Genomic DNA, 16,980 nt, shown 5'->3' with positions numbered 1-16,980 from the left:
AACAAAATTATCAGTGGTACAGAACTATTGCACCACCAAAGCATCTGCTGTCACTAGATAAGTGGGTTGTTGTTGTTTTTGGTTAAAAGGGGAAGTCACTCAACCTCCCAGTTCCTCAAAAGTATGCATCTAACTTTCAAATACTTGCCTGTTCTATACAGCACCATAAAATATACAGGCTGCTAACAGTACAGGTGAAGACAAGTTTACCATGAATCAAATTCAAAGTTGAGACAACAGCGTGGGAAGGCAAAGTGACTGGTTTTTGGGTAACTGATGCTTGAAAATATTTTGTTACAGCTTAATTCTGAAGTGGGAATATGTTGGAAAAGGTGCAACATATATAAATACTAATTATTCATGAATGCTGTTACATTTGAGAAACTTTATGGATACAGTTACAGGAATAGATAGAATTGTCATTGTAGCTATACTGATTGTGCTCAAACAAGCAATCACCTTATAAGCATTCAGAAAAATACATGTGACTTCAGAGGCAATAATCAGTTGGAAGCTAGTTTGCTCTTCGGACATAAAACAGCATCTTCCTGTGCTGCTAATGAAAGATACTTTCTAATTTACTCACATGAGGTTTATGGTGAGGTTTAGTTATTCAAAAATTAGGGCAGTAGGATTATTATCCATAGGAAGATGGAGATGCTATGTAAATGCAGTATATTATTTAGCCAACTAACCAAATTAATCCTGTTTGGTTTAATTGCTAGAACAAACTTACTTATTTCAGCCAAACAACCCACTTTACCTCAGAACCTCACTTACAGTTATCAATTGTTTTCACCAGAAAAGCTGCAACTACAGCTGCATGCTCAAATCTTATCTTCAGCCAAAGCAGAATGAAGAGTAAACACAAGAAATAGTTAAAATACACCACTCACTGATTAGTTAGTTCTCATGTCCCCTTTCCAATTCTTGCACCTGCTCTTAAACTTAAATCTTAGATAATAAAATCCTTGTGGCAGAATACTATTTACTTTGAACAGTGCCTTGTACAAGAGGGTCCCATCTCCTACTCAGGGGGGCCTCTAGATGCTACCATAATAAATAAAGTGATTTGTAACCATATGTAGTACTTAGCTGAGGAGGTGGGGGCATAGGGATAAGCTAAGTCGTTCTCTGTTAACTTTCCCTAGTCCATAAAAGATTACATTGCTTCTATCTGTTCACAGACAAACACATGGGGGTCAGAGGCTGATGCCATAGTCGATCTTCAAGATAAAATTTTATTTGAAAAAGTTACATAAAATATAGGTTTTACATCACCAAGTGTGATGACTACAGTTGGACACCTTTCAGATGGTGCATAAGGTTACTTACCTTGCTCTACCTGCATCTAGTTATGCAAAAAAAAATAAGTAGAATACACTACATCTGCTTTATATGTAATTACTTTTGAAAACAACTTGTGTCATGTAAACAATTGATGAGACTGTTTTTGCTATGTATAATTAGTACATTTAAGACATGGGGATTTTTCCCCACAAACCCAGGTGCACATAAAACTTTCATGAGCATTAATAGGTCTGTTTGTTTGTTTAAGTGGGAAGAGGGAGTGCTTTAACACGCAGACTACAGCATGACCTTCTAGGCATATAATAAAAGTTGGATGTTTGTAAACAAAAGACTTACCATTTATTGGCATTAATTACAAAATAAAATATTAGACCATGATTTTCCATCATGTCTGTGTCAGTATGTGTTTTTATTTTATTAGAATGAAATAATGAGAAGCAAAATACATTAGGAATCCCAAATTCATCAAATTGCAGATAGGGTCCCACATTTTCTTCCTCGATGCTCTTTGTGTTTAGGCGGCCATGCAAACAAGTGCGTGAATGTTGACATCACTAACCGTCTTTCTGCAGTGCCCATGTGGCCACAAATAGGTCAGATTCTGCCCCTTGCTCCCTGAAGCAAAGGCATTATTCTGTCTATGCGCACTGCAGTATTCCTCCTCTGTCCTGGAGATAATGGAATGAAAAGCACACCACTGTTGTCAAGACTGCACTGTCCCTTTAAGGTACCACATTCCAGCATGGCTTACACAGCAGTCCTGGGGAGAATGGGAAAAGCAGTTACTAATGCTGAAAAGTCTAGTGTTAGAGTATTACTGATTAGCCTTAGAGGCAGAAAGCTCCCAAATCACAATAGATTCCAAGACACAAAATGTAAATATCAAAAGTGTATAGTGGCAACATTGGCTCATGTATTGTACCCACTTACAGCAGGGCAAAATCTGGCCAATGAACCCTACCTTAACTGTGATGGTACTAGGAGTACTACACCAATTCAAACTTTTCACATGGTTCAGAGCAGACTAGTTAAACCATGGAATGGGATCCAGCAATAGGACTAATTCCACAAGTAAGGGTTGCAAGATTGCAGCCCATCTGTTGAACTGGGCCGTTTGAAGCTGTAATTTATTGTTATGATCGTCCCTAAAGACCAACCAAGAACAGGGTCCCATTGTACTAGGTGCGATACAAACACAGAGTAGCAGCCAGTCCCTACATAAGAATGGCCATACTAGGTCAGACCAAAGGTCCATCTAGCCCATTATTCTGTCTTCCGACAGTGACCAATGGCAGGTACTTCAGAGGGAATTAACAAGGGATCCATCCCTTTCCATACAATCCCAGGATCTGGTAATCAGAGGCTTAGGGACATCCAGAGCATGGGGTTGCATCCCTGACCATCCTGGCTAATAACCATTAATTAACCTATCCTCCATGAACTTTTCATACAACGCACAGTCAAGCAGTGGAACTCCTTGCCAGAGGATGTTGTGAAGGCCAAGACTATAAACAGGGTTCAAAAAAGAACTAAAGTTCATGGAGGATAGGTCCAATGGCTATTAGCCAGGATGGACAGGGATGGTGTCCTTAGCCTCTGTTTGCCAGAAGCTGGGAATGGGCAACGGGATGGATCACTTGATGTTTACCTGTTCTGTTCATTCCCTCTGGGGCACCTGGCATTGGCCACTGTCGGAAGACAGGATACTGGGCTAGATGGACCTTTGGTCTGACCCAGTATGGTCTTAAACACACAGAGTGGGGGTAAGGGATAGAACCACAGAAGCAGAGTGAACAGTATGATGGGAACGTGTTAGTTCCACAATTTTTGTATGTGTGGGGGGTCAGCCAAACGGACGGGAGAGAGGTCTTCGAAGGGCAGTGGGAGTGAGGAGAAAAGGGGCAGATGAAGAGTGAAGCTGAGGTGAAAAGCCAGAGAGGGAGAGGGTTGGAATGAACAGCCAATCACTAAAGGCAACAGTGCAGAATAAAACCCTTTCAGAGTAAGCAATTTATTAGACTAAACTATTAAACCACTGGATTATATTTTGACCAAATTATTAACAACCACACACCTGCAAATATTTTCAAGATACCTGAGGCACCTACATGAACTGAGTGTTTTGTTTTTAGTGAGCATCATTTGTGTAGAATTTTCATTTTACACACACACGCTACAGTAGGTAAATTCAACAAGAGCTGACTTACCCCTTATGACTGAAAATGCACAGCTTTAAGGGAAAGGAGTTTTTGTGTTGTTGTATGTTACTAGACCTTTCAGACCACAGAAGCCTAGTACACTGCAAATACTCAATCTTAAAGGAAGGAAACTAGCAAGCTGAAAAGAGGGGTTGACATATCTGAAGACCAAGATTTTAATCAGATGTTCAAGACTTTTTTCTGATTCTTTCATGCACTGCTTTGACTCACCTGTATTCAGGGGAAAATGAAGACTGACACATACACACACCTCAGTGTTGGGCATGTGATACAGATGCACAAGCTGTGTGGCTTAAAGTGCACTTACTTCCTACGCAGATACACTCCTTGTTAAATAGCTGCATCATGAAAATGTGCACATACGTTGTTTGGGCACTCCTGGTTCTAGTCAATGTTTAGACACACCTATCTTCTTAAAAATCTGCCTGCACCAGCAGTCTGTGTTACATTGAACAGGCTCAACATGCTTTAGGTTTATCTTAAAAATTAAGACCAGATTCTTCTAATCAAGACAAGGGACACTGAATAAAGCCAGGCTGCATATTATCAAAGCAACAGAACCCTAATCTTTCCAATGCACAATTAATCTACAATACAGGCCTGGATTCTGGAAAGCATTTAAACACGTAATTTACTGAAATTAGGGCCAGAGTGACTCAATTCCTAGCAATAATTATTTAAAAGTTACATGAGTTGGTGGATTTCTATTTAGCAACACCATACCACTTTAATATATGTTAATCAACGCCTGTACGGCCCTCCAGACATTCCTTGTATGCTTTGCAACACCTTAGAAATAACGGGTGGCTCTTTCAAAGACAGAGCATACATGGTAAACATTCTTTCATAAAATGTTTTAACTGATAAAGGGTTTTTGTTGTTGTTGTTGCTGTTTGCTGCCTATGTAACTGTAAGTTCCCCTTGAGAGTAAGGTGATGTATTATTAATTTGATGTGTGTGGGGACTATGCTTCCCAACTTTCGTTAATATTAATGAGAATCCCATGTCTAAGCTCACAACAGGTCATGTTGAAAATTTCCCCCTTAATGTTTAACGCAATACCGTTTTATAATAATCGTGAAAGTACATTTATTACACTTTGTATTCATTGTTAGCCCATGTCAGAAAAATATTTGTTGGGGTAACACCGTATGATAATGGGTTCAAAAGTCAGTGCCCTTTGGCAAAAAGGGAGCATGTAACAAGTATATTTTACATCAAACCGATTGAAACAAGGCCCTATCCACATGATAACAGAAACTACGGTAGCAACACCATCATTTTATGTAAAGCCACGTAGAATATGGTCCTTTCTGTGAAGCCAATATATTAAAAGCTCTGGTACTGACTATATCAAAACCACCATTAAACAAGAGCTTTGTATGTGATTTTTAAATCTGATGCATTACCTTTATCACTCTATCCACATCCTGTTTATTTAGATCCTCTCCACATTCTTGGCTCAACTGATGCTGGATGACATTCCTGCGCACTCGATAATTTTTGGTAAAGATTTTAAGCAAAACCTGCCGATGCTTTAAAACAAAAGTTTATTTTAACACACGAGAGAAAAATTATCTGCATTATATTTCTAAACATGAAATAAGAAAACCACCATCAGCTCCATACAAGCTTTTAGGTACATCATTTGGCACAACACGTTCACTGAACTGCGTTAAAGGAATCTTCTTTAGGAAATCCCTCTCCAAACAGTCCCATACTAGCATGCTAGAACTATAGCAAGTATAAGAATGATACTTAGCATGTACAGTGTATTTCTGTATTCGAACCACTGTACAAATGTGAGCTAATTAATTCCTGCAACATCCTTGTGAGGAGGGTATTATCCCCCTCATACAGAGAGAAACTGAGGCAGGGAAAGTTTAATTAATGGAGCTAGAATTTGAGATAGTTCCTGGCCTTCTGCTCACTCCACTTGACTATAATGAAAATCTAGAGCATGCTGCTGTGGGTCTTCCCTGTGAAAATTGTTTCATGCCGTTAGCCCGGACTTTCTGCTTCTGTATGTTCCAATACACTCAATTTACAGTGGTAACAATTAAAACGTCAGTGTATGCCCACAAATGCCAGAGTTACTTCCCCTTCTAGCTATAAGGAAATTCTGACCTCTCAGGTATCGCCACAGGGTAACTACTGGATAATGCTGACTTTTTAAACAGCAAGGACCAGAGTTTAATATGCTCTAAGGTCTGGTTTGAATGGAGCAGCGAACTGGTGCTACTCATGTCTACAAAGCTATTTACACTAACGTTTAATTAGTGAGCAGCGTATGTTATTGCTTCTGTCCATTCCCCCATACCTCAGTGAAGCAATCATCACTCCTGTGGACTGAGCACTGCCTCCCAGCTTGGAGTAGCTTGGCACTGGAAACCACAGACTCCAAGGGGGAGCATGGGGGAGGGGTTGTATCACTTTTAAAAGCAAGGATGCAAATAATACCAAGCTCCCAGCAATCAGCAATCTGGGAATGACTTGGCTAGATTAACAGCCATGTTTGCCTTTACCTGGTCGTAAATGTCACCAGCTTCCCAAAGTGCATAAACCTTTAGTTCATCCGGTGAAACAGCATGAATCTGTGGGGGAAACTAAGAACAGTTTGCACCAGTCAGGGTGGTTGCTTTAATTTTAGTTACAGGCTGTTAAAACAAATCATCTTGAATGAGTGAATGTTGGAAGCTACAGGAACACTTCAGCAGTCTTATATTGCCCCAATTAAGCCAACGTCATGTTTGATCGGCACCTTTATTCACTATTAGTGAAATTCACTCATGCACTAAGGATCCACCCACAAACCTATGAACTGCTTAAACTTTGTTTTGAGGGTGTAAGTGGGAATTAACTGGCACACAGGGTTTGTGCAGGCTCTCTGCCACTGAGGCCAGGGCAGCGGGGGGACTTCACCCTTTGGATGCAACTGCTAAACACTGAAAGCGATTCCAGTGCTTGAATGTTAAAGGATATTTCATGGCAACAAAACATTCAGTTCTCTCCTATAACCAGCAACTGACAGATACATTTGCTTCCATGCTAAAAGTCGCTCCGAGTTGTTCCCTGATATTGCATGAAGCAGGAATTCACTCTTTCTAGACATTTTTACATTGACTATGGCAGTTTTTAGGGCTGCTAGGTGCTACAATAATACATATCTTTAAATAAATAGATACAGTAGACAGATTAGATTAGACAGGTATTTAGAGGTCACTCCTCGAGACCCAAAAGCATGGAAAAACTTTAACCAATACAAGGTGAGGGAAAAACATGGCATTGCTGAAACACCCTTCATCACTGTCCTGTGGGCAGCCTACACAATCCCACAAGAGTGAGCAGTAAACTGCTTGTGAAGCCAGACACTTGCTTATTGCAGACTCGGAAAATGAAACACTTTTCATTTCAAGCACCCATGCAGGGAAATAAGCCTTTGGTTCTTCTCAGCTGGCGTGCCCTTGCGCCGCTCTCCGCCTCACAAGTGATGCAGCAGCCCCCACCTTACCACTCATGCCATACAAATGCTTACGTGGAAAAATAAAAACAAACAAACCTCTTTTAGCCTCAACATCTTCCCTCAGAGCATGCTCTCACTCTTGACATGCTTCCTCCTTTAGGTCACTAAGAATTCATTCCTTGCCAGCTGGCCAGACAACCTAATTTTCAAAATCAACCATCGGAGGCGAACAAGCCCATTCAGATCCCCTACCCTATGGCACAGGGATGGTCATTTGTTCCATTCCATTTCTTGCCACACTTAACTGTTAGCTGGTATGAAACATACCTTTTCTCTCACCCCTCACAGGCTTATATGACAGCTTTAGATGACTGTGCCAGAAATCCTAGTTGTTACATTCACACTTAATCTGTAATCTTACTGTAAACAGGAAAATTGTTTGGAAGGAGCTACCTGGTGAGATTGGCAGCTCAGAACCCTGCATTGCTCCAATATTGTGAGACAAATCATGTACATTTTAACAAACTTTACAATCGCTTGACACTTCAAGCATTTCTCTCCTCAAAGGAATGCTGGCTAATAAAGGCTGGCCTCCTATGGTATGCATATCCCACAGATAAAAGCAGGCACATCAGATTCTCACAGGAAAATGAGGTATGGTCAAGGCCTGTGAGAGGGACAATGCGTGGAGCAAGAAGTATTTATTCCAACACTGTGTTACATATCACCTGCTCTTCTCTGTCTGATAGAGCTCTGAAACAGACCTGTACGGCAAGCTGCTCTTTCCCTGACCAAATCACACTACTATGCCTGCATTTATCTTAGCCATTCAGGAACTCTGGTTCTAAGCCAGTGTAGTTTTATCAAGTCTCAGCAGCCAGAATGTCTCCAAGGAAACAGCTGACTGGGAGTTTGAAAAAAAAGAAAGAAAAATCTTCTCATCTTCCCCCTTGGTGTAGAGTCTGCAAGACACTATTGCCAAGATCATCTCACTCTCCTGCTACTCCCACTACATCAACTTGCCTCAGGATTTGGGCAGAGGCCAGCAGTCCTTCCTAGAATGATCCCACCAAGACACAAGGTGGGTGGAGAGGCCTAGGAAAGGGATCCCAGTGAAGGAAGGCTGCCACCACGTCCCCACAGCCCGGAAGGCAGCAACCATAAGGGGGGAAGGGTGCCACTACTCAAGGAGGTTAATGGATTTTCCTTGTGTGCAAACATCCTCCCCATGGGACTGGGAAACTTCAAACAGAGGCTCACTCCAAGTGTGAGTGCTGAATATGACTATGCAGCAAAAGTATTTGTTCAAGGCTTCCTCTCTCTTGCCCTAGCCTGTCCTGGACGGTCAGGTTGCCTGGAAGCTTAGGCTAAAGGAAACAATAGCCAATTGCATTCAAGCGCAGGCCTACCCGAAACTCTCTCTGGATCCCACCACAGTGCTAACGACTGAGCATTTCTTTTGGCTTGAAGATGTTACAATGCGACAAAACATGTGCAAGCAATGTACCTCCGCAATAGGTGCCTAACGGCCTCGTTTGCAGCCAAGTGGTGTCTCAATGGGTTCTAGTACAAAGACACAGCAACCATTAGACTAACTTGAGCTCTAAGCGCATCAGGTCAGAGTCAATCCTTCATTTCTATGGGAGAGAACAGGTAAAGGCTTTAACCAAATTTTTAGCAATGCATTTTCTTTGATGTGGCAGCTCAACTGCACTCCTCCTGGAGGGCCTTGTTTTCATTACCTCAATTCATTAGTTTTTAATCCATGGAGCAAATTCATTTCAGAAAATTAACATGTAATTATTGCATCAAGTGATAAAATGAAAGGTCCTTGCACTGCTTAGAAGGTCTTAGGTTCCAAAGGATCCACCAAGGGAAGTAGCCCATGGCCAAGAAAGTCCTATATCCACATGGAGTGTTTGGTGAGTGTAAACACACCCCAACTAATCTCAACCCCCTCTGTGAGAGGTAGGGGAAGGGACTCCTGGTGGAGAGGATTTAAGATGGTGATTACAGCAGTGCAGCGACTCTTTATCTAAACAGTGGAATTTGCAACAAGGCTCACAATAAGCCATGTGCTTTTAGGAACAACCAATGCACTTGCCGCCAACATTAGACAACAGACACCATGCTCTGCTGGACTGGATGGGCCTAAAAGCCTCCACATGTCCCTTCAGTAGGGAATGGCTGGCTTTGAATCAGGTTCTATATTTAAAGCTTCTTCTGTTACATGTTCCACAGCAGAAAGGCAATTCCTTCTCACCCGTCCAGCTTCCTCAGGAGCTGTTTTTAAAAAAACAGTATGTTCCCTTCCTTCCCCATGAAGTTTAAGTAATAATATAATGAAGTAATTTACAAAGTTTCGTGACCCCGCCAGCAGCGGCCTCAGCTAATTACCATTTGCAGTCTGTGCAGCCACATCACATGGCACATAAAAGAAAGCGAGACCCTGCAACAGCCACAGGAGGAGGCTCCAGGTGGAAAACCAGCCAGGATGGGCAGGGCTGCAGCCAGGATTTAGAAGTCACCAGGCAGAAGGGAGAAGAAATCATTTAATTGGGGGCACTCTCTAGCAGCATTTCAAGTCCACTACTTAACTCCCAGCTGCCACACTGTCTATCTACCATGCTTGGCCACCATATTATAGTATTCCTACCTCCCTGCAACAGGCCTCGTTCCTTAGCTGAGTCTTAATTCCCCTGCTCTAGTCCTACTTCTGAATTATTTCCTGCTCCCCTCACTCTGTCCTCCTCCTGCACTCTGTCCTGCCTCCTCCTTCAAGCAGCTGTCCCTTCTCTTTTTCTCTCCCCCTAAAGGCAGTGGACTCTCTAGCTGCAAACTGACCAGGACTGCTACCTGGCTTGTAAACTGGTTTTGCCCTCAGGCTCTCTCTGCATTCACTACAATGGCAGCTCTCTTCCCTCCACTAACTGAGCTATCTTCATGCAGAGCTGCAGGAAGTCCTAGCTCTCAAACATACAAACATTTCCCTGTCTTTACAGCAGCCACAGAAACGCCTGCAAGGAAAGGAAATTTAACAGCCAGTGACCAAAGGAATGTGGCACAGGCACAGCATGGGACTCCTGCTATATTTTTCCCAGCCACTTGTTGTATTGCCAGGTGTGTCCTGCGCCCGAGATAACAGAGACCATTGTTCCTTCCATGGCAGCCCTGAGAACAGGGAGCTTGTACAGCCCTGGCTACGGCAAACGGACCTGGGATTTGGATCACTTCAGACTGCTTCATGGAATCGTGAGGATAACAAGCAGTGAAGCACTGGGGTCCAGTCCATCTGAGTTCCTTTATACTGACTAGGAGAGCACTGCAAGGGGCCAGCACTCAAGCAAAGATTGTGGGAAGCAGGAAGTCAGCCAGACAAAGCCCCAGCTTCAATGGGCCGAAGTACCGGCAGCTGTTCAGAGGGATATCTGCCCCAACCACACAGTGTGGAGACACTGTAGGTCACGGTACGTTTACCACTCAGCACTTGTGCCCTTCCCCGCGTGTACAATATAAAGAGGATACTTACAGGCACCAAAATCTGTTTGCAGCCAGTGTCCAATACCATGTCTTGTAACATTTTGTCTGAAATGCCACTAAACAACGTGTGTCCTGGGGGCAGACTGGCTAAGTGAAGATTAAATAACCGTTTCAGCTCACTCAGAGTGAGAACAAACTGTTTCTTAAACGTCGTCATCACAAACGCTTTCAGTTCCTGGGCAACTCGATCCGTGCATCCGCCTGGCAAGTGGCCGTTTAATGAGTCCGTGGAGTTCTCCTCTGAATGGATGCCATTGACCATGCCATTGTTCATACTCTCATAGGCGGACGCGTCCATAGGCTCCTCATCGCTCACAGGCTCCTCTTTAATGCGGACGTTGGAAATATCCATCTTGGATGGAGAGTCATTTGCTTTGCTCTCTGCCTTTTGCTTTTGCAACTCTTTCTCCAGCAGCCCGTAGTTCTGTTTGACTTTTGCTTTAGCCATGTTGACCCTTTGTTCCCCAGAAACCAGAAGTGGGTGAGCTAGTAAGATACAAGAGTACAACACGGTTAACAGAGAATCTTGGACATTAATTCTGCAGTGTATTTATTAAAACAGACCTTAGTGAATTAACGGCACTGAACAGTTTACTCCAGAGATCCAAGACCCCAAACTGATTTCAGACTAGATTTTGTTTTTAAAATAATTGAACAAGCAGAGAATCATTTTAATAACTGCTAGCGAGATACTTAGGGCTTGACTTTTCAGAAGTCTAAAGCCCAGGGCCACGGGAAAACATGCTTGTGCGAGTGCTAAAGCCCTGTGTAAATCAGGAATTGCATGTACAACTGCAGGAACTGCACACACATTTGTGCCTGCACCCCTAGACTCCTGACATCTTTGCAAGAGAAGATTTTTCAAGAGAGGCTGGATGCTGATAGAATCTGCTGCAAGGAGAAAACCAGCTGGAGCAATTGCTATAGCTACCACACAGGATGTTGCACGCTTGCAAATGGGAGAATGGATGGGAAAGTGATTTGAGTGATCACTAATCAGAGGGTAGGTTGTGAATCCAGCAGACCTTCTCTATTAGGATTTGGTCCATAGCATGAAAGAGATTGAGAACCCCTTTTCTGTAGTAACTACCCGGTCTGGAAAAGTTCCCACCAGATAAGATAGAGGGTACTGAAATGTATTCATGTGTCCGTTTGTCAGTTCTGCTTGCAGTATCCAAGGACTCCAATGTCTGGTAACTAGCCAAGTACTTAGTTCAATCTCTCTGGAACCTCAAGTTTTCACAACCTCTTATGATTACAGAACAGCTGCTTTAAACTTTCACTGGCAGCAACAGTGGAGAATCACCTTGAAAAGAGAAGGCCTTGTACCTCCTTAGAGCCCCTGTTAAACTAATTCTTCACCAATAGCTTAATCATCAGCCATAGCAGAACAGAGATGGGGAACTGCTAACTTCCACTGGTTTATAAACTATGGGGCTATCACAACGGTGGGACCACCTGGAGTGCAGTGTGTGCTGGCTCTGCCCCCTCCCCCAAAATATTTCCTACTCTGAGGACTGCGCTGCCCTTAATGAGGAAGTCTGTTTGTAGAGTCAGCTCTACTAGCTTTACATTACACCCATGGATTCCTCTGTGCTGGGGAATCCTCAGTTGCCCCTGAGTTTTAAGGTTGCTTTGTCCCACCCTGGTGGTTTAAGCTCACCTTAATGTAGCCCAGAATCTGCCCCAAACAATCAAAGGGAAACTGCAGACTCATACAAAAAAAAAATCTAACAGTGACACACAGAAATTACACTAGAAACACAAACGGGAGAATATATTTCATAATGATCTTAACCATTAATATACCTGATTGTCCATCTTGTTTCTTTGGTGTCAAATGTTCCTTTAATAGATTATAGACCTTTTCTAATCTGAAATTAAAAAGAGAAAATACACAAGAGTATTTTTTTTAGTTTGGCATTCCCACATCCAAACACAGACATTTCAGCTTTAGCCTTTCAAAAATGCCAAAGGACCTAAAGCATTTGGAGATGGTCAACAGTCCAGTGAAATTGGGAACCATGGAACAGTCCCATTATACAACTGCCCTTTAAAAGGGACAACTTTATGTAGAGGAAATGCAGATCAAAATATTACCATGCTACAATCTATAGTCATGGTACAGCTGGTACATGTACATCTTTAATTTATTCCCCAGAAGAAAGCAAATCATTTACTTGGCCTGAATGCCCATCCACAGCATATTCTGCCTCTGAACCACATCTGGATGCTTTTTAACAAAGTCTTCATCATAAGGGAGCAGGAATTCCCAGCCTTTGTTTATTCTCGCAACAGACATGTGCTCTAAGAAGTCCTTCACATCTTCTGGGCAAAGCTGAAAGAAAGACAGACAGACAGAAAGAAAAAGTGTAATGGGTCAGGGAAACCACATCTGCAGCCATACAAAACTGTGATTTCACCAACTAAGCAGAGTTGGGCTGAATTAAGGTTTGGGTAGGAGACCGCCAGGAAAAGATACTGGCAAATCAACAGGAGACAGTCTTCCCTCTGAGTCAGTACCAGGAAGGACCTAAAGCTAAGCATTAGTTAAATAGTCTGCGGCACTTTTTGGAAAACTAGGGGAGCTATCCCCAATATCCTGAACAAACTGCACTGTGGATAATTATAGTCCACATATCTAAGTGTTCTCTGAAGTTTAGACTTCTCTGGGCCTTTAACAGCAACCAAGATGGCTGCATTTCAGCTAAAGGTGAAGCAACCCTCTATGTACACATCCATCTCCAACACTGACAAAGTGCACTAGAAAATTTCAGAATGTCAGATTATTAAATCCCTACATAAAATTAACTCATTCTGTCATTTTATTGTGTGTGATTTTTTACAAATCCTTACAGAGCTTTTTCACTTTTAATCCTATTTACTTTACAGATACTAACATGCTTGTGCAGATGATTCAGCGATCAGGTGCCTGAGTTGCTCTTAAGAAATTAAGAGCCTCCCTCCCCTGAGGACACTGAATGCTTTGATTCTGTCATTCATTCGCGGTCTCCACTATGCAGTACAGATCTGAAGCAACACTGTCCTAGGTTAGCAATAATGGGAATTAGCAGTGAAATGTGTCAGGTAATGTCCCAAAGTCAGCAGTAAAATGGGTCACCACAGTGTGCGGTGCTAGGAGGAAAGGCAAGCAGCAGTGTGAATTAGCCACAAATGCAGCTATTGATAATACCCACTGCTTATCATCCACCTCTGGTTTAGAAAAAAATTGTCACTCACTTTTGTGACTGTGGCCACTTCCTTTCGCACAACCCAGCGATCCCGCGTAAACTTCCACATCTGGGGGAAGTAAAAAGGGGAAGGAGGGGAAGAGAACGACATATTTCAGGAAGCTGCATTACTAAAGAACAGACGTGCTGTTGTGCCACCGGCATAACCAGGAACCTTTCAAGAATGCAGGGGTGGGCAATTCTCTGCCAGACAAGTGGGTCAACTGGGGCAAATACAGACCTGACATGGTCTATTCCTGTAGACATTTTCCTTGAATGATAAGAAAGGACACAAAACAAAAGGCCTAGAGAAATCCAAGATTTGCCTTGGTGAAGCTGTGGCGGGAGTTGCACTTAGATCCTCTGAAATCTTGCTTGCATCCGAAGAAGTGGGTATTCACCCACGAAAGCTCATGCTGCAAAACATCTGTTAGTCTATAAGGTGCCACAGGATTCTTTGCTGCTTCTACAGAACCAGACTAACACGGCTACCCCTCTGATACATGGTTTAAAAAACAAACAAACCCAACAAAAACCTAATGAACACAGAGGAGGCTCATTGTTATCATTCTGTGCCTTTACAGGCATATGCGGGGGTAGGACTCGGGACGTTCTGCTCCAAAACCATGTGTTTTGCCACTTGCCCCAGAGGAAATCTCCATGAGCTGCTACTAATAGTGAAGTTTATATCCTTTTTATAAGCCAACCACTGCAGGACTCCCATCCTCTCCCTTAGTCCTTTCTACAGCACCCAACACTGTAGAAGGCAGGGCAGTGTGCATGCCCTGCACCAGTACATTGCAGTCACTTAGATTCCTACCCACTGCCCCCACTCCACCCCTCCCACCCCACGCTTACGGCAGTTCAGTTGATGGAGGTTTTAATACATTTTGGAGGGTTGGGGGCAGGAATTTAAAGCCTCATTGCTACCAATTCCTCCCCTCCCCGCTCTCTGCCCTGTCACAGCCTAGGGTGTAAAAAAATCATGAGCAACTGGGCTGGTTCTTTATGTCCTTTCACCTTATTCAGCTTCTCTTCCCCCCCATACTAATCGACACAGCTGTCCCCAATGCACTAGCGCACACTTCTTTAAAACCACAAGTTATCACTGACTCCAGTAAAGGAGACAATTGTGAACATACCCGTCTTGCAACTACACCTCTCCCCCGATATAACGCGGTCCTCCGAAGCCAAAAAATCTTACCGCACTATAGGTGAGACCGTGTTATATCGAGCTTGCTTTGGCCCCCCCGCTCCTTGTCCCCTGACCACCGCCTCCAGAGACACCCCATCCCTAATCATCCCCAGGACCCCATCCCCTACCCAATCCCCCTGCTCCCTGTCCCACAGCTGCCCTGACCTCTATCCACACACACCCGCCCCCTGACAGGTACTCACTGCCAGCGGCGGAAAGCGGAGAAGCCCGACCCCAGCCCACTCCACTCCGCCAGCTCCCAGCCGCAGCGCTCCGCTTCCCATTGCAGGTGAGTATGGGGGGCGTCCTTCCCTTGCCCCGGCCCCAGCCATGTCGCTTGGGAGCGGGGGATGATGTTGTTGGGGAAAGGACCCGCACTCACCGGCAGTGGCGGAAGCAAAGCAGCCCAGCCCCAGACCGCTCCATTCTGCCAGCTCCCAGCCGCGGCGCTCCACTTCCTGCTGCAGGAGAGTACGGGGGCATCCTTTCCCCAACCTCCCCACACTCACCGGTGGCGGGAAGCGGAGTGCCGCGGCTGGGAGCTGATACGCTGATCCGCTGGAGCACTGCTTTACCGTGTTGTATGCGAACCCGTGTTATATCGGGTCACGTTATATCGGGGTAGAAGTGTATTCACAGGTCCCAAACTATCAGCTTTCCTGCAGGGCACTCTCTATTCAACCAGAGTGCTGAACACGCCACCTCCTCTGGGCCTTGCGTCACTGCTGCTCTACTTCTCAGCTAAGTGCAGTGGTTTTGGTCCCCAGAATCCCCAAAACTTCAAATGTGATACTCTCGGGCACTGCCTAATTCCCATGCCTCTGGGAATAAGAGTTACCCCTGATTCTGGGTCTCCCATATGGCAGCACATTGAGCAGCTTTCAAGATGTGTCAGAAAGTCAATTCTAATTACCGTCAGTTTGGGCTCACACAGAGACTAATCTAACAGCAGCTGACCGCTCAAGAGAGTTAATAATGAAACTAAGCAGAGTGCAGAGATCGGGGTGATCGGCTCTAAAAGGAAAATGACAGGGTCATACACATCCATTAGGTATGGAAGCCACAGAGCATGGCAAATGTTGAAGTTATTTAGGGATTAGTTCTCCTTAGATTGTTTGTAAAGACAAACACGGTCTCTAGGTAAAAAAGTCTGTTCCCTGCTGAGGTTTGGGGGGGAGGGGGGAAGAGAGAGTGTCTTGTACTCGTAATTTACATTTGCACTTATTGTTCATGAAAGGTGCTAGATCAGCAGCTCTTGGAGCGAAGCCCTTTTACTGAACAACAGGGCACGCATAGCAAGTACAGTGTGTCCCTAGCATCGGCCTGCAAAGGTCCTTCAATTCTGCCCTAGAGGGACCATCTCTGAGGGTGATAGGCTGTTCAACCTGCATCAGCCTCTCAGCTGAGCCTGCCATTAAGTGGGTCAGCATGATGGTGTCTCTGTGTCATATTTTAAATGCAATAACTGTTTTTATTAGGTAGATGATGGAACACCTAGTTCTGATTGACACCTGTCAACCAATCACATGAATAGCAAATGAAATCTATATCAATATTTCCATGTTGATCCTCTTAACTCCTTCAACAAAATCTTCAGGAGTAATTTAGAGATTATTTCTTTGGAACAAACGTTAGATTACAGAAGAACAGCACAGTTAGCAATGATGTGGTCAGCTATGCCAGCTTCATTTAATTTGGGTTTTGGCACTGGAAAACAAACAGAGCATATCTATACTTACAACAAAATCTCTCCCCCTGCAAAGCACTTCTGCAGGAACTCCACTGTGGGGGCTAGAGGTATCTTTTGGATAGAGGACATCACTGTTAATTAAAGGAGGAAATGATTAATTATGACGCATTGCAACTAAATATTATTAGTGAGGATTTTTAACAGTATATGTGCCCATTTATTGGTCAAAAGACACCTTTTATCCAGCCAAGTTTGCAGGATTTACACAAATTCCTATGAAGCTAAAGCCCAGTCTGCATCAAGAGAATTCACACCGGAGTGACTACATCATT

General features: G+C 43.7%; 1 protein-coding gene across 3 annotated transcripts in view; it reads right to left on the bottom strand.

The window, feature by feature from the left end:
• Positions 1-1,209: 1,209 nt before the first annotated feature.
• POLR3E (RNA polymerase III subunit E) overlaps positions 1,210-16,980 on the bottom strand; it is a 38,531-nt gene continuing 22,760 nt past the window's right edge. For all 3 annotated transcript variants that reach the window (XM_039491072.1, XM_039491071.1, XM_039491073.1), the window contains exons 14-21: positions 16,698-16,779; positions 13,774-13,833; positions 12,714-12,871; positions 12,343-12,407; positions 10,523-11,019; positions 6,056-6,136; positions 4,940-5,065; positions 1,210-2,071 (exon numbers count right to left, since the gene is read on the bottom strand). In XM_039491072.1, coding sequence (XP_039347006.1) covers positions 2,015-2,071; positions 4,940-5,065; positions 6,056-6,136; positions 10,523-11,019; positions 12,343-12,407; positions 12,714-12,871; positions 13,774-13,833; positions 16,698-16,779 — 1,126 coding nt within the window. In that variant the 3' untranslated portion in view covers positions 1,210-2,014. The remainder of the gene's footprint in view (positions 2,072-4,939; positions 5,066-6,055; positions 6,137-10,522; positions 11,020-12,342; positions 12,408-12,713; positions 12,872-13,773; positions 13,834-16,697; positions 16,780-16,980) is intronic.

Source organism: Mauremys reevesii, linkage group 10, assembly GCF_016161935.1.
Source record: "Mauremys reevesii isolate NIE-2019 linkage group 10, ASM1616193v1, whole genome shotgun sequence".
In the NCBI taxonomy this organism is placed as follows: Eukaryota; Metazoa; Chordata; order Testudines; family Geoemydidae; genus Mauremys; species Mauremys reevesii.
The sequence above is the reverse complement of the archived record's forward strand: the minus strand, read 5'-3'. Positions and strand labels throughout refer to the sequence as shown.